Source organism: Protopterus annectens, chromosome 16.part0 (genome assembly GCF_019279795.1).
Source record: "Protopterus annectens isolate FY-2018-M chromosome 16.part0, PAN1.0, whole genome shotgun sequence".
Lineage (NCBI taxonomy): Eukaryota > Metazoa > Chordata > Ceratodontiformes > Protopteridae > Protopterus > Protopterus annectens.
In genome coordinates, this window is record NC_056750.1 from 607812522 (window position 1) to 607837835 (window position 25314).

Consider the following 25314-nt stretch of genomic DNA (forward strand, 5'->3'; position numbering starts at 1 on the left):
GCGCCTAGTTTGCAGTCATCTGCGAACTTTGTCAGCCACAACCCTCCCATGTTTGCTTTCAGATCGGAGAAGTAAATGCCAAACAAGAGGGGTCCCAGGACAGAGCCCTGTGGGACACCACTTGTGACTGGCTTTGAGTCTGACATGGCTCCCGCAATCTTGACTTTATGGGTTCCGTTCATTAGCCAGTTTGCAACCCATCTTGTGACATATGGATTTACTTTTAAGCTGTTTAGCTTTTCTATGATCCCCGAGTGGGGTATTGTGTCGAAGGCTTTAGCCAAGTCCAGGTAGGCTGTATGGACTGCCTTGCCCTCATCAATGGCTCTTTTACAAAGCTGAACTGGGTGGGATCAAGTGTCTGTAGGTCCCCAATGTCGTTGTTTATGAGTTCCATAATAATTCTTTCCATAGCTTTGCAAACCAGGCTGGTCAAGCTTATGGGGTGGTAGTTCCCAGGGTCTGTAGTGGAGCCTCCCTTGTGGAGTGGTACCACTGTTGCTGTACGCCAGTGTTCAGGTACATATCCTGTAGTAAGGCAAAGGTTAAATAACATTTTTATATGCGGGTTTAGCTCCTCTTGGAGTTCACGTATCACGCAGCCGGGGATACCATCAGGTCCCATAGATGCTGTGTTTTTTGCTTTGTTGAGGGCGGTTCTCACCTGGACATCAGAGATGACAGGGAGATTACATTCAGCTGGGATGAGTATTTCTTCTTTTGGAGGTGATGGCGGGGAGAAATTTGCACTGAACCTGTCTGCCAGGATGTTGGCAATATCTGTGGGTTCGGTAAATTTTTTGTCATTGTGTACTAACTCTGAGCATATCTGAGTGTTTCCGCCCAGGTTTCTAACATAACTGAAGAATGCCTTGTGGTTATCTTTAGTGTCCTTGGCGATTTTTCTGTCAAAGTTGGCCTTGGATATTTTTATGAGAGAACGTAGCTTTCTACTACTGCTGATCAGAGATGCCTTCCCTTTATAGGATTTTGCTCTGTCTTGCAGTAGCTTTCTTCTTTTGTTATACAATTTGTTTATGGCTGGGGTCCACCAGACAGAACTCTTTCCTTTGGTGGAGAGGGTCTTGGTTTTATTTGGGATTGCACGATCCATGCATTCTTGGAGATGTCCATAGAAAGCATTTGTGTAGGATTCAGCATTGTGGGATGTGGTTTCCATTGGCCCTGAGGGCTTAAATGATACCATCTCAGTCTTGAGAAGTGTAAAGTCGGCTTTTGAGAAGTTTCTCACTGTAGTCTTTTGTGCTGGGGGTAGAGGTGGTAAATGTATATCCAGGGTGATTAGTTTGTGGTCAGATCTCACCAGTGAGGGCAGTACTTCCGGTGTGGAGCATTTTGTCCCCATGTTTGTGATGATCAGGTCTAGTATATTATCCCCCCTTGTGGGAGAGGTGACTAGTTGTTCCATTGCATTTGAGTTTATGAATTCCAGGAACCTTTGGGCTAGGGTGTTAGGGCTAGAATAGTGCACCCAGTCTATGTTAGGGTAGTTGAAGTCTCCCAATATGATGGTATTTCGTGAGACATTCATATCTTCCAATGTCTTCAGGAAGGCTGAGTGGGGTTCTTGAGATTGGGAGGGTGGTCTGTAACATGCAACCAGTTGTATAGCAGTTTTGCCTATGGTTAGCTGCACCTGGATGGTCTCCGAAGCTTCATGAGTTGCCACTAACCTAGAGGTGTGGGTGTCCTTAATGAATATGTGTTATGAATACTGCAACCGTAATCAGTAGGATATCTACAGTTATGGTAAGTTCTTACCCAACTGTACTTTATATTCTATGTTACATTAGACTGCAGGATTACTGTGTCAGCATTTATAGCAACAGTTATTTACTTGGTTACTTTAGACTGCAGGATTAGTGTGTCAGTATTTGTAGTGAAAGTTATATACTATGTTATGTTAGAACGAGAGATTACTGTGTCAGTTTTTGTAAATGGGATTAACTGTACCTGAAGCACATCATCATTAAAATTGTTTTATTAATTTTGCTTTTCAGAATTAATAATTTCAAACTTTTTTTTAATTTGTGTGTTCATTCTGTGAAGAACCTGTACCAGGACCTTATCGACGCTACGAGCGGCTACCTCCAATCCAAGCCCAGTTCTCTATTGAAAGCGACTCTGACATGACAGAAACATCAGGCCTAATTCAGGAGTATGATGTATTTGACCCTTTGAAACCCAGACCAAAAATTATTTTCATTATAGGTAAGATTTTGCCTACTGTTTGAAATTAACCTTGCTAATTCTATTTGAAACTTTTCTTTGGTGTTTTTTTTTAATTTTATTTGTGATAGGTGGTGGAATGGATTACCAAGACCTCTCTTCAGTTTTGTCCCAAACTCTGTAAAGGAAGAAAAGATGCATCACAGAATGAAATGTTAAATATCAAGCAACATCTGGCAGAAAATACAATGAACAGTGAAAGATAAAACTAACCCAATAGAAGAAGTGATGATAAGAACTATAAACTAAAATGACATTGACATTCTCTTCAGCCTGAAGTAATAATCCTGCTATTAGTGTAGCAGGAAAAATAGGTTTTACACGATGCTTCCTCTACAAGCAGTAATCTCAGTTTTTTCTTCCAGTGTAGATAGTTTTTTGTTTCATAATGGAACATGCTTTAGAAGTATAGGCTAGATTGCAGTGGGAATTATAAGTGAGGATGATCCAGGAAAAAATGTGACCTATGGACTCTATTTATTGGTTTGGCTGTGAGATAAACTGAGATGTGCACCTGCCCATGCTCAGTAATTTGCAACAGCTATGTGTATCTTAGTTGGAAGTTAGAATGACTAATAAAAATTTTGCTCTGAGAAAAATGTTCAGCTGACCAGTTTTGGAAAGGATCAGGTACTGGTATTTTCTCCTAAATGAATCAGGCATAAAACAGCAGATTTTCTTTCTGGTGGTTTACAACTACTGCTGTTTTTAGCTGAGGTAGCAATCACTGCAAGCAAGCCATATTTGAGAGAAGAAATGAAATAACCCCTTCCCAGTGCATGCAGTGTTTCCATAGGGTCATAGTTTCATAGGTGTATACTATGCTAACAACCACTAGGGCTGATTATTTGAATTATATGTATGAGTTCTTAAATGATGATAAGACCTTTAAGCAAATTGCCATTTTGAATGTTTGTACTTTTGTTGCAAAATCAACAAGTCTTTATATTAGTTACAGTTGCAAGATATTTCAAATGATTTAACTTTTTTACTATTCCATGTCCTGTAATGCCAGTGTTATATGGTCTTCCAAAAATACTTAAAGATTTGACGCATTCCACCATGAGACCTATAGTATCTTGGTGGGGATGGGTCACTGAACCTGTATCATTGTATTTGCAGAAAGGTCTTGGGGGTTATTTGACTAAGAATGGAAGTTACATACAGGATACTGGTGATTTTCTTACTATGTTATATGACTGGCATGAGAATGAAAGAAGGACTGATTTTCTGTTTGCGTGTTTAGATATTAATTCCCTTTTCACGGTAATTCCTTATGATGATGGGGGTGGTTCCATACGTAGGTTTCTATGTACTAACACAGATATGAGCAGCAGAGAAATTGAAGTGATCTATGAATTGTTGGAGATAGTTCTTGATAATAATGTGTCTATGTTTGAGGAACGGGTCTACCATCAAATCTCTGGTGTGGCAATGGGTACTCCCATTGCCAATACATATGCCAACATCACTTTGATTAATGGGAAGATGTGTCTGTATATAAGACTCCAGATAAATATAAAATTTTATTTTACAAGTGTTTTGTTGACAACATCTTCCTTATATGGGAAGGTAGTCAATTTGAGTTACATGAGTTTGCAGAATATGTTTATGGAACAACCAACTTCCTTACATTTAAATACAATTCATCTGATGTGGAAATCTGTTTTTTAGGCATACAATTAACTAAGATAAATAGTGGCATTCATACACACACACACACACACATATATATATATATATATAGAAAGGCAGTCCAATAAAATAGATATACCCTTAGGCAGAGTATGCATGCACCTCAAATTTTTAAAGGTATTCTGAAAAGCCTATTACTGTCTGTTAGTAGGTTGAATGCTAATGATGTTAAATGTGAAGACGAATGAGATGTTAGACAAATTTTGTGGAAAGGAGTTAAAAAAGAGAATTTTTAGAGGAAATTAAAATGCAGGTAATAAGCAATAGACATCACTATGCCAGAACTTATTTTAAATCATGGCGTCCAGAATTTGAAAATGTAATTAGACATAATAAAGTACAGCCACTGCAGTGTGTGACAGCTTGTACGAGAAATGTGGAAAAGGTAAAAAAACATAATTACTAAGAACTGGAGTGTTTTTGAAAATATGCCAGAGCTTAAGGAGATAGTTGGTGCGAAACTGTCTTTTAGTCATAGGAATTGCTCGAACTTGAAAAGACAATTATGTTATGAAGATGCACCATCTAATATAAAAAGCTCTGTGTCTGGCAAGTTTGAGACCTTCCCATGGCTTAAATGTGTTAACTGTAAGTATATAATAAATGAAAGTTTTTTTATCCATTGAGTGACAAAAAGTATAATTGCTTTTGTTCAGCAACTTACAATATGGTTAATGTTTATACCTTGTCACTTAAAAATGTACATCCTTTTATATTGGTAAATGTAGTTGGAGACTGAAGGACCACATAACTGAACATTACTCTGAAATACTTAGGAAAATTCCCACCAGTGCTCTGGCAAAACACATGGATAGAGGAGCTGACCATGAATTTAGTTTTAGAGCTGTTCAGATTATTTATAGAAACTGAAGAGGTGAAAACATAGATAATAAGTTAGAAATATGAGAGTATAATTGGATTTTACATCTACAGGCCGATGTAGAAACCAGGTCTAAATCCTTATGTTAGTATTAAATCTATTCTAAAAAAGAAGTGGATGTATTTAGATTAATTGTTGTGTTTGTTTATACAAAATATTGTATACATATATTTTTATTCACATTTTAAACATTTATATGAATGTTTTTAAACATTATTGTAGCATTGTCACTTTAAATGATATGTGGACTGTGTCACATGATTGTATAAGGTTTTATAAGAGATTTAATTAGTTTAGCATTGAAGCACTGAAGAAGGGTTTTTGAACCTGAAATCACTGCATTTCACTTAGGCATTTCCTTAGTCCAAGTTTTTTTTTTTTTTTTGTTGTTTTTGCGTTGGGTTATCTGCGGACTTGATTAGCCTTTTGCTTGCATTTTATTCTTTTAAATTACCTTTGTTGGTAATTATTATAAGGAATCTTTTCTCTTTTCTTACACTGTCTTTTTTGAAGTTCTTGTTTCTTGTGGTTCTTTTGTACTGTTGGTGCTATCAACCATGTCGGATAAACCAAAAGGTTTCAAAAAATTTACTTCTTGAGGGCATAAAATTCCGAATTCAGATGTCCACAAGGAGTGCATATATTGCCTTGGAACCAGTCACTTGGATACAAATTGCCCAATCTGTTAAACCTTCAACCCAAGGGCTTTGGATGGCTGATGCAGCACATTGATATTAAAAGAAATTCCTCTTACTTCTACACTATCTTCTGGGGCTCAAACCCCCTCCAAAGTTAGCAAGTCTGCTCCATGGGAGCACAAAAGACACTCCTTTCTGAAGTCCCCCAGGACTTCACCAGACTCCACCAGCCAAAACCTGAAAAATCTTGGATTCAACAGCTTTGGATCCAAAGACACGATCTTCAGATCCAAAATCCTCTGATCCAAAATCTTTGGATCTGATAATCATATTAGCCAGTCCAGTGGGGCCACCCTCGGATCCTAGGTCCTCATATCCAAAGCCTGGCACCTCTCAAAGAAGTTAAACACCAGTGTATGTCACTAAACCTCTCTCCTATTCTGTAATCTCCATTACTACAAAACCCTGAAAAACATTTAAGGCCACAATCCATTACATCCTCCAGGTCCTCCAGACGTTTATCAGAAGCAGATGTGGATAGGATAATGAGAAAATTTCTCAAAGCTCAGGGTGTCATAGTGGCTCCATTCCCTACTGGATTTGTGTGGCTTCTTATGTCTCACACTATTCTTTCTTTTTCTCTGATCCATCCAGTTGTTTCAGAGTCCCAGGATCTGAAATCCCCAAGTGGTCTGGAGTCTGATCCAAAGAATATTTCTTCTTTGACTCTGATGGTATCCCTGGCTAGTTCCGCTTTGACATTCTGAGATCAGAAGTGGTCCCAGAGCTGAAGCTTCTGCATCCGATCCATGGGGCTGGGATCGACTCCGATGTTATTGGATCTGTCCCTTCTCTTCAGAGCCTCGGCCCTGGACAGTTCAGGTCAGGTTTCATCCTCAAGGCATGGATCTGGGAGCAGTTGTAGTCTGCCTGTACTGGGAGCTTCATCTCTGGCTTAGATGGTGGTGGCTTCCCTTGGTCTGTTTGCATTCAAGATTATGGAAAATGCTTTTTCTCTCTCTATAGAACCGCCTTCTTATTCTTTAGGTCCAGCACCTATTTCCTCTTGGGCTTTGAGCTCTGACTCAATCAGACCTACTTGACAGGAACAGCCAGTTCCAACAAGTTTCCAAGCAGTTCCTGTAGAGGAACTTCCCCTCTCTTCTGATACCACCCCTGAATATCCCACAGAGGAGCTCCATCGAAACAGAACATGCAAGAGGAGGCACATAAGCTTTCCACTGGAGTCTGTCACGGAGGGAACCAATTTTGATGAAGGAGAATGGTTCCCCAGATCATCGCCGAATATCATCTCTTGCAGAGACATATCAGAGCTTCTCAGACAAAAAGGTGGTTGGTCTAACAAAAACCCATCTCCAAAAAAATCTGTATTTTTTAAAGCTTTTGGTTCTGGCCCATCTATATCTTTGGTTACCCCACAGTGGATGAACTCATTGATTTAGTTTTCCACCAGGCTCAGAAGGAGCTGGATACTGTCAAACCTAACCTGAAGAGACCTGAAAATTTTCAACCCCGTTCCAAAGACAGTCCCCACTGCAGCATAGGAGTCCCAATAGATGCCATGATGATGATGGTGGTGATGGTGGCAGCTGCTAAGAAAGAGCTAGCAGAACAGAGCTCTTCTGGCCTTCCACCAAACAGGGAGTCTAGGGTGCTGGACAGATTCGGAAAGCAAGTCTTTGCCTCTGCGACCTTTGCTCTGATGTCCCTGATGGCGCATTTCACGAGACTTTAGAGAGATTAGACTAAAGAACTTTCAATTACTGTCTCAGAGACCATGTCTAAAAAGGATTTCAAAAGAACGTCTTCTCAGCTGGCCACTCTGTTGGCTATTTCTAATGCTTCAGTGAGGTTAATTTCTCACAGCACATCACAAGCAGCTGGTTCAGACATTGCCATAAGAAGACATGCCTGGATGCGGCTATGCAACTTTGCAGAGCCCTTTAAAACATCCTTCTTCAACACCCCCTTCAATGGCACATCCCTGTTTGGGCCATCAGTAAAACAGATGCTTGCCTGCAGCAAACAAAAAGGGAAGATACTGTCTGCTATTGGGATCAAGTTTTCTACCCCTCAGCAAACCTTTTCCAGGAATCAGAGAGTTGGTAAGATAATATAATTCTGTAAATCTCAGGGTCCTTTCCAAGGTACACATGGGGACCACTCCTCCAGAGGCAGAGAAGAAGGTTCTAATGGCAGACAACACTTCAGAAGAAGAGGAGGCCCGCAGAACCAGGGTTTCTGGGATTCCTTTCAGACAGACTCTTCTAGCGCTCCTGAAGTGCTGACTGCCTGTCCATCTCTGGAGGCACGACAACAGTTGAGTAGAAAACACCTTTATCAACGACACAAAGCTTTCAGGTATAAAAACCCTTTTTCAATGATAGACAACAGGTACAATAAAATCATGCTTTAAATACAAGCCCAACACATCACATGACCCACAGCCAAGGTCATATGATCAACTGATCACAAAAATCACAAAAATATTCCTAAACATATATTTAAATGTAAAAAACATAACAAAATATACTAGTATAAAGTTAAAAAATAAATTTAAATATATGTTTAGTAATATTTTTGTGATTTTTGTGATCAGTTGATCATATGACCTTGGCTGCGGGTCATGTGATGTGTTGGGCTTGTATTTAAAGCATGATTTTATTGTACCTGTTGTCTATCATTGAAAAAGGGTTTTTATACCTGAAAGCTTTGTGTCGTTGATAAAGGTGTTTTCTACTCAACTGTTGTCGTGGTTTTGATTCTGCAGCAGTGTTTATCTGTCATCTCTGGAGGCAGTCAGAGAACAATTATCCCTGAATCCAGTTGCCTGTGCAAACTTAACATAAGATTACTAAGTGCTAAACATCATATCCAGATGTTATTCCATTTCATTTCTCCAATTTCTTTTTCACAAAAGGAAGAAACTGTCTGAAGCTCCACCCAGTCAGAGGAAAGCAGCTGCACAAGAAATTCAAAAGCTGCTAGACAAGAGTCATCCAAGAGATCCCACCAGAACAGACAGGATTCAGAACTTACGCCTCTTTTTAGTGCCCAAAAATACAGGGAACCTGAAACCAATTTTGGATCTAAGCAAAATGAATAAGTATGTGAAGAATTAAAAGTTCCAAATGGTCACAGTATAGTCCATTTTGCCATTTCTTCTCAAGGATGACTCGGTGTGCTCCATAGATCTCCAGGATGTGTACTATCACATCAAAATAGGCAAATCAGAAGACATTTACTCTTTCGGCTGGGAGCCAGTCATTACCAATTCAGAGCCCTGCCGTTTGGAAGCGCCGCAGCCCCCCAGGGTATTTACCAAATTTATGGCAGTGGTGGCTGCTCATCTGAGACTCAAAGTATTCCGAATGTTTTCATATCTGGATGACTGGCTTCTTACCACCCCCTCCAAGCATCTTCTCCTACAGTCCAGGGACCATTTGCTCCAGATTTGTCAGTTACTGGGGATAATGATCAATTATGCCAAATCAAACTTGACACCAGTTCAGAGTATGGAGTTCATTGCTATGCATCTGAATACATCAACAAAGATAGCATCGCTACCACTTCATCGTATCTCCACCCTCAGGAATCCGGTCCATCTGCTTATTTCCCCTCCATTTCCCCCAGCCAGATCCATGGAAGCAGCAATTGTATTACTTCCTTTAGCACGATTCTTATGCATGTCCTTCAAAGGACTCTAGCTGTTCAGTGGTCTCTTCTTCAACAACCCCTATCTTTCCAGTCAGATTTACTCATATTTGCAAGTCACATCAGCTGGTGGATCCAGTCAGACAACATTCATCTAGGATCACCTTTTACTCTACTACTACAGCTGCCTCCCATCTGGGTTGGGGTTGCATTTCCTGGGAAGGATGGTCCAAGGCACATGGTCCCCTCAAGAGACCAATCTGCATATCAATGTACTAGAGATGAGAGCAGTCCTACTAGTGTTGTAGGCCTTTCAAGATTCTCTTCCTTTAGGGACTGTTGCAGTTCAGACCGACAACATGTCTGTAGTCTGGTACATCAGCAAACAAGGAAGAAGCTGATATTATCCCCTCTGCAGATAGGCCATGAGCGTGTGGGGAATAGACAATCTCCTCAGACTACTTTCTAGTTGCAATGCACATACTGGGAAAAAAACATGTCAACGGAAAAATTAAGCAGATCCATTTTGATGTCTCATGAGTGGTCTCTCAATCAGTCTGTGGTACAAAGGAATTTCCATCATTTGGACCAACCTTGCTGTGACCTCTTTGCATCCCCCCACAACAGCAAGTGCAAGAGGCGCTTTGCTCTTATCCCCCCCTCAGTGGGAGTCACCAAGAGATGCTCTAGTCCACGTTTGGTCCTTCGGTCTTTATGCTTAATGCCTTTTTCTTTGATTCACAAATCTCTAGCAAAAGTAATCTGGCTGAAGAACTCCGTCATCCTCATTTCCCCATTATGGCCTTGACAGGTGTAATTTGCTTTCTGTGGTCTCGTCTTTATTATCCTTCTTGGATACTGGAGCTGTCTCCAGATCTCCTCTCACACACATCGGGAATCAAACATCCCAATATCCAAGCCCAGAAACTAACCCACTTTAAGTAATGGTTAGACAGGCCAGGCTTTCTTCCCCTGTACGTGCCATCATTTTATCTTTGCAAAAAGAGTCTACTAAGAAAGTTTATAAGAGCAAGTGGAAAAGATTCTCCCTTTAGGCCTTGAAAAATGAGTTTGATCCTTTCTCTGCTCCAGTTTCTACAGTACTTGAATTTTTACCAGTCCTTAATAAAGGAGGAGCTAGTTTTTCTGCCATTAAGTTACAATTAGCAGCTCTCTCTAATTTTCACACAGTAGACCGAGTTTCTTCCAAATTATGCAAAGCATTTCTAAAAGGCATTTTTCTTCTCAGACCACTTATAAAGATCCCTTCACCTCCCTGGGATATGACCATTGTGGTTTAATGTCTGTCTCAGAAACCTTTTGACCCTTCAGCTAAAACTGATCTAAAATTCTTTTCTTGGAAAACAGTCTTCTTAGTATCCATTACTTCTGCAAACAGAATACCTGAACTCCAGGCTCTTTCTTCAAAGACCCCTTACGTTATTTTCTATAAAGACAAGGTTAGCTTATGGACAAGCCTTTCCTTTTTTTTTTTTTTTTTACCTAAAGTAGCCTTTGAAAATAACATTAACCAATCCAGTCACTTACCAGTCTTCTTCCCAAATTTTTCAAATAAAGGAGAGTACATGTTTCATCTCTTTGATGTACACAGACAATTACGCACAGAACAACACAAATCAGAAAATCTGAACAACTGTTATTCCTTTTCACCAAAAAGACTGGGTTTCCCAGTTTCTAGAGTCACTTTAGCCAAATGGATTACTGACTGTATTTCTTGGATCTGTTCTCAACAAGGCATTCTCCTACCCAAACGACCCAAGTCTCATTCAACCAGATCCATTGCTGCTTCATCTGCTTTTTGGTCAAGAACATCTGTTGATTTTTGTGCAGCACCCAGATGGTCCAATACTCATACCTTTGTTACTCATTAAACATTGGATATTATATCTAGAAACAGAGCCAACTTTGGTTCAGTAGATTTCAAAATATCCTTCCATAAGGGCCACCCAAGTTCATTGTAGCAGTTGTGCACTCACCATAACTAGACATCTGTGTTGTGCATTTTCATTCTTCCTAAACTTTCCTACAATCCATCCCCATCCTTCAATCTTCTGGAGAGACCTGTTAGACTGTGTTTGACCTAATTAGCCCACTTAGGTGCCTGTTTAGTTTTCTGAGAGTTTTTATTTTTATGGGAATTACTCTTCCTGATTTTTGCCATGTTTTATATTCTTTTGTTGTATGTCCTATTTAATTTGGGATACCACCAGGGTGGCTTATTTCTGGAGTTAGTTCTGGGCTTACTTCTGGTAGGTACAGCAGCCTCTATACATCCATTGACATGGTTATACAGAGTTTCTGGGAGCAATTCAGCTTAGGCTGCTTTGTTCTCAGGGTTTGGATGGGTATTGAATATTCACAAACCATCATATCATAAAAGGTAGTTTGCCTTGGAGTAGTTCTGTTATTGGTTTTACTGGGGTTGCAGAGATGATTTTGATTTTGAAGTAGACAGCTTTATGGTCGGACCTTACCAAGGATAGCGACACGATGGGGGGAGGGGCAGCATTCTCGCATATTTGTGAGTACAAGGTCCAGTACATAGTGCTCTAGTAGGTGATATTCACTGTTTAGTCAAGGTTGTTTGAATTTACGAAGTCCAGGAATCTCTGTGCCTGTAGATTTGAGGCTGTGTATGAGTTCCACTCTGTAGAGAGTAAAGTCTCCAATGAGTAGGGTGTTAGGTTGGATGGTAAGTGTCTCCATTAGGTCCTTTTATGTATTCTGAACTTCTTGGGACTTGGAGGATGACCTATAGCTAGCTATGATATGGTATGGGATTTTGTCTGTGGTGATCTGCACATTAAGGAACCCAGCATGGCATTCTGTTTGACCAACAGTGCTATGGTTGTTATTGATGTATAGCGAGACAACTCCACCTTTACTCCCTTTTGTGCAGCTACAGGTCTAAAAGTGTGGAAGGCACTGAAATCTTGCAATGCCGGGTACTCTCTATTGCTTTAAACCACGTTTCAGTAACTGCACAGAAGTCTATATTCTTGAGTGTGAGAAGTGCTTGGAGGGAGTGTAATTTTTTTTGTTTAGGCTTCTAGCATTCTGTAGTAACACCTCGCGGTTCAGTTGAGTTGCCTTTGCTATGATGGTATGTTTGCCAAATTAGAATTGCTAAAAAAGGCACTTTGGGTGGGGGTGTGGATAATGTTTTAGCCAGTATTTGAAAACCTAGAGTGGATAGGTGCAGACCATCCTTGACAAAGCAGCATAGTCTTTTAACCTTGTCCTCCCAAGCTAAAAATATTGGATCCCTTTAGAATGACACCCGAAAGACAGACAGTTGTTAAAATCAGTCATCTTTTGCTCATATTTTGGCATCAAGATTGGTGATGGTAATATGCTGCTCAATGCTAGGCTTGTACCAGCCTGAGATACTTAATATGAGAGCACTGTAATGTCTGTCTTCACATAGTCCAGGGAAGTACATCTCAAGTCATTTACCCCTACATGGACTATGATGGAGTCATACTGGAACCTGTAGTTTAACAACGTAAGTGTGTGCATGATTTCACAGATCCTGGCTCCAGATAAGCAACTAACCATCATCTTCTCCTTGGTCAGCCTGGTTAGAGGGGCATCAGTATTTCTTACAATGGAGTCCCTTATGACAAGAGACCTGGGAAGTGTGTTTGCTTGCTTTAGGGGCTTGGTGTTTGAGGCTTCATTGAGTGTGATTTGTATGTGTGTGGTGGTAGGTATTGTTTTTTCTGACTGTCTTTGGGATTTTTGAGGTATAACTTTGCCAACAGAAAGGCCTAGATGATCTTTTTTTTTTGTTTTGGAAGATTGTAACAGCCTTTGCATACAGTAGTCTGTGTCTGTTGTGTATTATATGATGTAGGTGGTTTTGACATTCTGCTGTGTGCTTGTATGCAAGAGTTTAGCGTCCAGTGTCATGTAAATACACATCTCACATACTTTGCCTGTTTTTTTAAAGATTAAGTGGTTGTTGGTAAACATGAGACAATTGCTATATTGTCTCAAGATGTCCATATCCACCAAGCTGGCTACAGAGAAGTAAGGAAATTGCATATCCATGTTGTCCAGTACTTTGATTGGTGAGCTATAAGAGGGTGGTGTACTCTGGGGTTAGAAGGGTGCTTTCTTGAGGCAGATTATGCTAAACAGTACTAAATTCTACTAACTTTAATGGTTGAACAAGACTAATTTCTACTAAATCTATAGGTATTGCCACTCCATCCCAAAGTAGCTACTCTGAGCTTGCTGGCGCACAAGGTATTTGCCGTATGTTTACTACTTTGTAGGGTACAGTTTTATGGGCTATTCTATAGGGGAAATTTGCTTTGTAGGTGTTTGCTGCTATACAGGGCACTGCCAACTGCTGTTGCACAGTGAGCTGTTCTGTGCAAACATGCCAGATTTATAGCAATGCAAATAAAAAACGACAACTAACTAATGAACCTTGTGATCAATAAAATAACTACACTGAGCCCTTAGTGTGTTCCCCAACTGAGACCGACAAAGCAAACACCTCCTGACACAAGATAAATGAACTCAATCTTCCTCAAGTCAAAACACAGTAGACCCTGAATTAAACAAAATCCCATACTGAAGGCAGTTTTAAGACAGTCTTACAGCAGTAACAGTGAAACGAAGAGCAGTTTCTTTGCAGAAATAGAGTGAAATTCACAAATAAAAGCAGGAAACAATAATGACCACTCAAAATAACTTGAGCAAGTGCGATTTAGCAATTTAAATTGCTTAGTATTGCCTGGATGGCACTGGATACAAGTAAACCACTTCTGGAGCACAGGCTAGGATGCCAAGCTTTGATGAGCTCTGGGAAAATGAGCAGGAGACAATGTGTTGTAAAGTTGGTGTACACAAGCAGTACTGGTTTGCTAGGGGGGCACTTCAGCATCATGGATCTCTAGAAAACAATGGGTGGGAAGAGTACTTAAATAGCTCATACAGCAGACAGTAGTAAGAAAAGCAGGGAGGGAGAGATTTTGGAAATCAGATTACCATAAGGGGAGGAGGCCAGAGGCACATCCTTATAAACCAAAACATGAAAAGAGTGGCAGGGTTGGGAAAACTTTCATGGAAGAAGCAGGCTAGTTAGAAATGGAGCTATTCAAATAAATCCAATATTGGAGCTCTTTCAGAAAGGTTAGCTTGATATCACAGTGGGGGTGGGGCACATAGAATAACAGAACAGAAAGACAATAGAATGCAACTTTTCTGAGCTACAGGTCAATGACCCTAGACAGGTTAGAATTTCAGAATCTTTAGCTTAATGTCTCATTGGGGTATGGGGCAGACACAAAGAACAGGGGAACATAAAGGCACGGGAATGCAACTTTAAACAGGCAAATGATAAGCAGAATATAACTGTAAGAGCAAAACTGAAATATCAACAGCTGAAAAAGCACTGAAGCAAAAATTCTGGAGAAGAACAAAAAAGACCATACTTTCACTACTGTAATTCTTCTACAGTTTAAAGCACCAGACTATGCAGAAATTTATTAGTAAAATTGTTTATGGAAAACACAGTAATAAATTCTTAAATAAGGCTCATATTTGGCAATAGTTCACAGTTCTGCCACAACTGGGAATGAAAATATAACACTAAGGCCCAGACGTCTTAAAATACAAACAGCTAGCTTTTGCAAGTAATTCTTCTTGCTGAGGTGGAAGTGCAGTATAATATAGAAATGCAGTCTTCCCACAACTGCAAATTAAGCTATTCAAACTGAAAAATGCAAACTGAGAACTTTTTTTGGCTAAACATGGAAAAAAGCAGAAAAGTACAAATAACTATCACCACACGGGTAACTAGTGCAACTTAAATATTCAAGATGAATTGAAATAAAAGCTTTTGTTTTCTTTCCTGTTTGATGAAACGCTTGATACTCACAGTTCAGGGCCATCCACACATCTCCACGTTTTGCATAAAAGATACGATAAATTATTAATTTCTTAAAAAGTAACTAGTAGCCCAGGTGTGTTGTGTGCAATCTTGAAAATAGGTGCAGAAAAACTAAATACTAGATGTGACTACAAGCTAATTTATTTCAAACATGGTACAGATTCAGCTTTTTAATCAGGAACATGCCATTTCTTTTCTACTACATTCAGTCTAGCATGAGTAGAAAAAAGCAGTTTTCTATTTTGCTGAGATTACCTTCAAGGGCCACGTCACTCAGTCATAAAAAAAAGTTGAGCAAAAGCCTGTCAGCAGTCACTGTGTAGGACTGACTAAAAGCCCACAGTGCTAAATCATTATCACATAGTAGTTTGCTGATGTATGGAACATAAAAAAATGACACAAGAGCAAAATGCTCGAGTTACACCATTGTTGTTGATATGAGTGTGTGATGGCTGCTAATCCACAGAAATTCTAAAGGCCATCTTTTGCAGGTAACTGGCAAGTCAGTTACGTGATCGAGCTTTTAACCCATGAAGTTTCAGTTCAGACAGTAGAAGTTAATAATCCACAGAATCAAAAGCCTTTGCAAAGTCAGCAAATACCACTGCAGTGAATCCATCTTTTTTGTCAGAACTGATTATGGAGTTGGCTAAAGAAAGTAGAGCAGAAATAGCACTGTGCCACTCTTGAAACCACACTGCTGTTCACAGAGTGTGCCACACACTTTTAAATTTGTCTTTAGCTGCATTATTACATCTTTTTTCCCAGGATTTTAGGGAATGGAAAGACCAATGACATAAACCAGAAAGACCCAACATTTTTTTAGGTCTGCACTGCAGAGAAATGACATAAGATATTTTCCAGTTTTCAGGAAAAATCCCATTTTCAGGGAAGCATTGATAATATATGTATAAATGAGGTAAGTGATAAAAAGTATTACATGCCTAAAAGAATTTATGATAAATGGCATCTTTGCTTGCTGAGCAATATATAGAGGTTTCCCTGAGCCATTGATTTACTTTGAAACCATATGTACTCCACTGATGTCTCTTTCCAAACTAAAATCATTCCTCAGTTTTTTTCATATCATGTGATGATGAGGTATCAGTTGTGGAGCACATAAGTTTTACAAAACAGACAGTAGCAATTGATACTGGTGAGTGAACCACCTCTGTCTACCTAAGAAAGACATGTTTTGCTTTGTTCCGCTTACATGATTTTTAATTTCTTTAGAAGCCTTTTATATTAAATACTAAGGATGTTGCCTTTGTTTCATAAAGTTTCTCTTAATTTTCTTACCCATTCTTTTATGAATAATTTATCATGCACTAATTCTGAAAGTCATTTTTTCATATCATATGCATATATAGGTTCCTTGCTGTTGTACGTTCCCAAAGCCCTGACCTATTAGAAATGGGTCCATCCTCTCTAACATACAGGATTAAGGCCGCATGCATCAACAATGCTCAGTAGTACAAACTTTTCTAAGCTGCTTAGTACAATCTCTCCCATAATTCACTGTGCAGTTGTCCTTCTGCAGCAGATATTGATTGGCTCCTAAAATGATAGAATGATCTCTAAATGGCCCCAGGGTGCTATTTTTGAAATCATGTTTTGAAAGGCTTGTGATTGATATTTTTTTCTTGTTATATCAGTCCTTAATAATAAGAAAGTGTAGAGTTTGTGGCTAGGCCCACCATAATGCTTTTAGTGTTATTGTCTGATGCAGTGATCATTTTCTAAGCTATTTTTAACTTTTTCTGTTTGTATAAATATTATTTCCAGTAGTTCAGCTTTCTCATTACATTTAAAAATATTCCATGTTTTTTACTGTTGTTGCTAATATCACTAAGTCATCTAAGCATTAAGTTAGCCATCCCTTAGTAGACCATTTCCTGGATTTAGAGGAGTGTCTGGAGGTCATGATTAAGGAAAAAGCAATAGCACAACTTCAACCTGTGGTACCTCAAGGAGCAGTCACTGTCAACAAGGCAGAGTTTATCAGCAAAGCTATTGAGGCAGCCTTGTTGCAGCATGTTTGTTTCTCAAACACATTTCTGAGTGTTGCATTTTTTTTAACCTAAGCCCTCCAGAGGAATAGATCAAGGATGATCTAGTTCAAAAATAAACACCAGGACTCCTGTAATGTTTTTTAAGAAAGTTATACAAGACGATACCAGTGTCACCCTGATAGCCCTGTTTTGGCCATAGCAAGTTTAATTTCCCTGGCTTCATCACATTAGAGAAACCACTCCAACTGAAACTATTCATGAATTTTCTCATTCGTCTATCCAAGAAGTCTTCCTGGACCCCCTGCCCTTTGTCTAACTTACCATATCTTTACATCTGCCCAAAAATTCTACCATATTGACTTATAATAGAATGTGGACAAGTTTTTCCTTTTATTTGGCCACTCAAGGACTGGACCCTTTTATCACTCCAGTTTTTGCAATGTTATATTTTCTGTCCAATATATATATTTTTTTTGTTCTGATCTTAGCACGTAGTCACTATATTTAAATTTCTTCATGAAGTAAACTCTTCTTTGAAAATATGGAAGGCCTTTCTTTAAGGGTTTCGTCTACCAAGTCCTCCAGTTAGAGAATGTGTGTCTGTGGGATCTTAACTTTTTGTTAGAAAAGTTAACTTTGTTTAACTTTGAACTAGACTCTAAAGCAGAATTAAAATTAACATAAAAAACTTTTTTTAATAGCACTGACCTGAACTAGAAGAGTTTCAGAGTTGTAAGCCTTGAGCTGTAATGTTCCATGTCAGATTTTATAGAAATAGTGCCGTTTTAGAATTACTCTTCTTACATGAGAAACATAGCCACTAAGACAACTTGAATTGATCAGTTAATTTCCCAGTCTTTTGTGCTCAATAATTCCAAAGAGAGGAGTTCTTATCATGCTCTTTGGATGTGCTCTAGTAACTACATTTCTTCTTAAAAAAAAAAAAAACACCTTTATCGAATTATCAGTTGTGACACAGAGAACTTGTATTTATATAAAAGTAATCAAACCGTATTAAGTTCCCATTTACAAACATTATACATCACATATATTGTTGTATACAATATAATTAAGTAAACATTACTTAAATCGTTCAGTTCCTGTCTTCTCTTAAACATCATTCCTCCTCCAAAACATTTTTCTTTATATATTGTTCTTACAATTTTCATTTTTTTATGTGGTTTGCTCCTATCCTTTTCTAAAGATCTCCGTTCCTGTTTTTTTTCCGTATCATTACAGTGTTCAGTATTTCAAGTATGGTTGGTTTAGACTTTGAGTTTCATTTCCTAGTAATTGTTTTTTTTTTGGCAACCATCAAATTAAATTTAAAAAGGGCTTGCTCTGTCAAGGCAAGTCAGATCCTGTATTTTAGCTCAAAAAAATAAACTCCTTAGTTGCATTCATTTTCTCGCTCAGTATTCCTGACAGAGTACTCTGTAGGGAAATTTTAAAAGTCTGCCAACTCATTACACTCCAAGATCTTATGCTCCCCGGTACCGCTTTCTTCTGCGTTATACCTTCAACATTTGCCTTCTACCTGAGGAAAAAATTCTTTGGTGACTGCTTGCAATATAAAAATACAAGTACTTCCAGACAAAAATCCTAAATCTTCTAGATTTTGTTGCATATTTGAAAGTCATGCATGTGTTCTCCCATTGTTTCTTTGTGAATTGCTTATCTTGCATCTCTTTCAAAATTTTCTGGCCTCCTATGATTGATTTGTACAGTTAGTGCAATATTTTATATGTCCCACTTCTGTTCTAAATTCAGCTAAAAACTCAACCAGTGCAAGTCTTTCATTTAGGATTCCCCTTTCCCATTTTCTTTGTCTATACTCTGATATCAATCAGTCTCTAGCCTGCAGTCCAAAATGCCTTCTTGGCCTCTTCCCATTATGTTACCTTTTCCTCTGTAATTATTTGTTCCTAGTACTTTGACTCCTTTGCCAGCTTCCTCCAGTAAATTCCAGCCCCCTTCTGCCTATTCTCTATATCCTTAATTGCAGTCATCCTTTTTGGCGGAATCTCCTTTCTCCGTTCCCATATTGGCTTACTTCCTAGTATACTTTCTGCTACTTTAGGAATACAATATTCTGTATTGTTGTTCTCCTTAAGTATATGCATCCAAAATCCCACTCTTTCTTTATTTCTTAAATTACCCCCCTGCTCCATCATCCCTTTCCACTTTCAATTGTAGTTTTCTGTTCGTGTTATGTATAAGAGCCTTAACTATTTGACTCTAAAATATCCCTTCAAATCAAATAATCCTAAACCTCCTTGTTCTGTTATCAGGATCATCTTATCCCACTTGACTCTTGCCCTCTTCCCTTCCCAGACAAATCCTTCAACTCTTTATTAATTACTATCCATAATTTTTCCTCTGTTTGATAAAAAATATGTCTGACCTGTGTATAAAACTAAAGAGACTAAAACCATTTTTGCTGTTTGTATTTTGCTATCTATATTCATAGACAGCAGCTTCCAATTTCTCATTTTTTTTGGTTAGTCTCTTCCCACATATTCTTATCTGCAATAACAGAATCCATTTTAACCCATACTCCTAAATATTTAATTTTATCATGTCCCTGTAAATATGGGTATTGCTGAACAAATTCGTGCATAGTTACATCTTCATTAATTTTTATATTCTGAAAAAACCTGGAACTGCCTCAGAATGTGAGATTTTCTTTTCTGGTTCCATCCAGTACAAAATAATATCTGCAAACAAAGCCAACTTTTCTTTAATACCACACTACTTATATCCTTGAATTTCTGAGTCCCTTATTTTCTGCCAGTGGTTGTAAATGTAACACAAATAACAAAGGGGGAAGAGGACACCCCTGCCTAATTCCTCAGTTCAGACACAACTTACCAGAGATGAACTTTCCCACTTTGAGTTTTGCCTCTGATCCCTCCTATATCCTTATAATTAACCTTATTATTGTATCAGAGGATGCAAATGCTTCCATTGCCCTGTTCATAAAATACCAGCTTACTCTGTCAAATGTTTTCTCTGCATCAAGACCCTTCAACAAAATCAGTTATTTTCTTACATCCTGCTTCCCTCTGGATGATCATTGTTCTATTAATGTTGTCGAATGTTTGTCTTCCCTCCACACAACCGCATTGTTCCATATCAATCAATTCTGCCAACACCGTTGACATTCTTTTACTCATTAAATACATAAACACTATAATCATGGTTTAAAATTTAAATTGGCCAATATGAAGCTGGATATGATGAATCTTTACTGTCCTTGGGTAACTACATTTCTTCTTGAACAAAAAAGGAAGTCAGAACAGGCAAAACTTTTTTTTTTCTGGCATATAAAGCTAACATGTTATGCTAGAAGACTGCCAAAGTCACATTGCTAGGAGGCTTTTGGACTGTTTTTTGTAATTATCTGAATTGTCAAAAAAAAAAAAAAAAACTTAAGGTGGATACTACTCCAGCTTCCTTCAATGTGATATCTGCGCAAATGCCTTAATAGTACAATCTTCAATGCTGAGACTGTCTCTGTTGAGGTGAGGCCCAGCACCTTTAGTGTTTGATTTTAATTATGATAAATTTGGGCAGGCCTTCTGTAAAGATCAAAAGAAAGTTGCGCCCATCACTAATTCTTCCATGTTTTCAGTAGGGAGCAGAGAATTGAACAATACCTAGCCTCACCAAACCAGGATGTCACAGGCTCAGTTGCTGGGTCTGCACATTTCTGGTACAGGCTCCAAAAATGCTGGCATCAAAAGGTATGCTTTAGACATAATTGTCTCAAGCCTTATTGATTATCAAGATAATGGTGGTGAGTTTAACACCAACAGTCTCTGTAGCAGCATTGCTGGTTTCAACATCATTGATGATCTTCATACTCCTGACCCTGATGCTGGATCTGTTCTTGGCCTCGAGATAAATTCCAAGGCTGTAATGTATAATGCATGAAAATAAAAAACAATGCTATGTTTTTTTTCTTTTCTGTTAATGTATGTGCAGCTATATTTTAAGGGATAATTTAATGCAAATGTTAAAAAAAATCTATATTCTAGGGTTGGTACCTATGCTGTTTATACTGCCATTTAATCCTTATGTTTCCATGTTTGGCAAACTTTATAGACTAACTTTAGGACCATTGTCATTGTCAATACTAGTGTCTGTTCCCAGCCAGAATTTTCCTTTGCTGTGACAATCTCCCACATAGTAACCTTCATCGATGCCAACTTTCTCTCTCCATCTAGAATTTTTCTTTTGCCAAGTCTCAGGTCCCACAGTTTGTCATTCAAGGCAGATGGACTAAGGCTCTTCAGCAGCTCCCCCACACCACTTTGGATCAGAGAGAGTCCACTTCTTCATCTGACTTACCTCCTCCAAAGGTGCATCAGACGAAAACATGCAAGAAGATGCATGTAGACTCTTGCAGAGTGCCACATACCTGATCTAGATGATAACACTTATTCCCCTGACCTAATAACCAAGGTAGTTTCTAGATTGGTTGCAGGTCCCATAGCATGGATTTCTGACAGTTGCCAGGCAGTCACAGTCTCCCTATAGATGGACATCAGTAGCATTGAGGCTTTGCATGACTGTTCCCCTCTGGTGGCAGACTGAAGATCATTTGTCCCCTGTCTTTCTATCCAGTTTCCCCATCCCATCCCTTGTTGGGCAGTCCCACCCAAACAAAAGAAAGTGGCACATGCATAGGTCCTAAATAAGGAGCCATCAAAGAGCCCAACATGCAGATAACACTCATAGTTGTTTTTACAAAAAAGGCAGCTTTTTATCTCATAGGCTTAAGTACATTCATCCTGAAAGGAACATTTAAATGGTCTTGGAGCATTCAGTCCAGGAGATTGTGTGATCTTTGGACTTCAAAGATGCTTATATTCACATTAAAGTTACAAAGGAATCCATGTGGTATTTGCCCTTGTGAGTCAGAAGCACTCTTTCTTAGTTCCATATTTTTCCATTCGTCTAACCTCAGCCCTTAGAATGTTCACGTAATGCATGTTTGTGGTTATGGTGCACTTCCATGTACAGAGAGATCCATTTTCCCATTTCCTGACAACTGTCTTTTAGCTGTCCCGTCTGTCAGTCACTTAATATTGTTGAGGGAGTCTCTTATTGGCTATTTTGTTTCCTTGTGATTAACACTGAACCTAGGAAAATCTCACTGCAACCTGCTCAATTATTCATAACTATAGTTTGCTATCTAGATACCAAGTTATGCAGAGCAGGACTCCTCACAGACGGAGCTGAAGCTCTTATAGCAAAGGTTTCTACTCTTTTTCTTACCAGTACAAGCACAGCTTACTTTTGTCTCAGTGTGCGGAGTTTCATGTTTTTTTTTTAAACAAGAAACATCTTTATTAAATTACCATGTATGACATAGAAAATCTTACATTTATATAAATGAAAATAAGCCATCCCAACACAATTTCAGTTGCAGATATTATACATTACAAACCATGCTGTCAGCTGTAAACATTATACATCACTTATAATATATGCAGTCATTGTCAGTCAAACATTACATAGCTCATTCTAATCCTGCCTTCTTTTAAACATTGTTCCTCCTCTGCATGTATTTTTTTCCAAGAAACATCTTTGTCCCGGCCCCGTTCAATAATACACATCACACCAAATGACATTTGACGACCTTTATTAAATTTCCATAACAGCTTTGATCACCAACTTTATTAATTACTATTCATGATATAATTGATTCTAAATACATCATAACATCCTTGTAATATTAATCAGGGCAGCGTACCTACTCACCCTGCCCCAGTAAGCAGCATCCATACCTCTACTCACTTACTTTACCTATGAAGCAGCATCCCATTTCACTTCAGTGTTAATCAGGGCAGCGTACCTACTCACCCTGCCCAACAAGCAGGGTCCATACCTCTGCTCCGTTACTTCAAATATGAAGCAGTGTCCCAACTCACTTCATGCACCATCCATTGAATTACCTTCCACCAATTAAGCGCCATCCTTAGCTCAGCTTGCTTATCTATTCAGCAAGCTTCCCCCAACTACTCATTTCCTTTCCCTAGATCCTTGAAATGAGCATCCAGACATCAGACGGGGAACAGAAGAGGGCAAGCCTATCCCTCTTCTCCACCTACCCCCACTGATAAATAACCCTACTCCCCACCAGCGAAAAGAGGGCGGGTGAGTGGGAAGTTCATGCCAAAATGTGATTGCTTAACCCAACTACACCAGACTAATCCTCTTAAGACCCTCCTCATCATTATCTCTTTTCCTCCCAACTATCCCTGCCTCCACTTAACCCTTTCACCTCCCCAACCCACTTAACTCTTCCTAATATTAACCTAATCCCCCTATGAAGATGTCCCGGGACAACTTCGTTTGTTGCCCACTTCATTTATTAAAGTATCATGTGTGACACAGACAATGTTATATCTATATAAATGAAAATAAATCATAGCGGCACAATCTCTGTTGCAAACATTATACCTTACAAACCATGCCAAAACATCTGTAGTTGCAAACCATATCTATCACTTTTAATATATCCAGTCATTCTTAGTCAACAGTTACATAGCTCATTGAGATCCTGCCTTCTTTTGAACATCGTTCCTCCACTGATCACACATTTCCCATTTTTCCTGTGTAATTTACTCCTACCATTTTCTGAAGATCCAAGTTCTAGTTGTTTTATCTGTGTTACTGTCTTTGTTACTTTTAGTGAAGCTGGTTTAGACTTTGATTTCCATTTTCTAGTTATTGCCTTTTTGGCAGCCATCATAATTAGACTCATCAAGGCATTACTGTGTCTAGGCAATACCAATTGTGTATCATAGCTCAAAAAATAATTTCCCTACTCACTCCAATTTGCTCACCCAGCATCTCTGACAGAACAGTCTGCAGGGAATCCTTAAAGTCAGCCAACTCATTACACTCCGAGAAACAATATTCCCAGTTACCTCTTTCTTCCTCATCACATCTACATCATTTGCTGTCTAACTGAAGAAAGATTCTTTGGCGCATGCTTGGGGTATAAAAATATATATGTAAACACTTCCAGGCAAAGATCCTAAATCTTCTAGATTTTGCTGTATATTTGGGAAACATACATATATCCCGCCATTGTCTCTTTGTGAATTGCTTATCCAGTGTCTCTCCCCAATTCTTCCTAACCTGTTCTGATTGATTCTTATAGTTATCATGCAGTATTTTATATGCTCTACTAATTTTCCCTTTCTTAATGGCCACGTCTGTTCTAGATTCTACTAAAAACTCTACCATTGTTCGTCTTTTGTTTAGTCCCCCCCCCCATTTCTTTCTCTTTGCCTGTACTCTGATATCAATCCTTAATATAGAAGGCAATCTCTAAATTACAGTCCGAATAAGATCTTGGCATCTTCCCATTCTATTACCTTTCCCTTTCTAGTTATTTGCTCCCAATACCTTGGTTCCTTTGCCAGTTTTCTCCAATAAACTCCTACCCCCTCTTACCTATTGTCTATTTCCCTAATTGAAGTCACCCCTAGCGTCAGAATCTACTTTCTCAATTCTCGTATTGACTTAGTTCTTAGAATACATGCTGCTACTTTATAAATATAATATTCTGAGTGATTATTGTTGTTCTTAAAGGTCTGCATCCAAATCCCATTCTCTCCCTGTTACTCGAACTACCCCCCCCCCCCGTTTCTTCTTCATCTCTTTCCATTTTGAGTTATAGTTTTCTGCCTGAGCTTATGTATAGGATCCTTAACTGTGTTGCTCTGAAATACCCCTTCAAATCGGGTAATCCCAGTCCATCCTGTTCTATTGGAAGAATAAGCTTATCCCACTTGACTTTTGCTGTCTTTCCCTCCCAGACAAAATCCTTCAACTCTTTATTAATTCCTATTTATAACTTTTTCTCTGGTTGGTAAAAATATGCCTGATCTGTATATAAGAATAAAGGGACTAAAAACATTTCAACTGTTTGTATCTTACTATTAGTATGCATATAACAGAGCTTCCATTGTATTATCTTTTGTTTGGTCTCTTCCCACATATCCTTAGCTGCCGCATCAGTATCATTTTTAATCCATACTCCAAAATAATTAATTTTATCTTGTCCCCATCAGTATGGATATTGTTGAACCAGTTCACATATGGGGTACATAATTTACCTCTATTGCTTTTGTTTTGGCTTCATTGATTTTGTATCCTGAAAAGGTTTGAAATTGTCTCAATATGTTCCACAGCACTGTATTATCCTTTTCTGATTTT

General features: G+C 38.7%; 1 protein-coding gene across 2 annotated transcripts in view; it reads left to right on the top strand.

Moving 5' to 3' along the window:
- LOC122790848 (adenylate kinase isoenzyme 5-like) overlaps nt 1–25314 on the top strand; it is a 1153343-nt gene that overhangs the window by 22544 nt on the left and 1105485 nt on the right. For both annotated transcript variants that reach the window (XM_044058488.1, XM_044058489.1), the window contains exon 2: nt 2071–2232. In XM_044058488.1, the coding sequence (XP_043914423.1) occupies nt 2071–2232 (162 nt within the window). The remainder of the gene's footprint in view (nt 1–2070; nt 2233–25314) is intronic.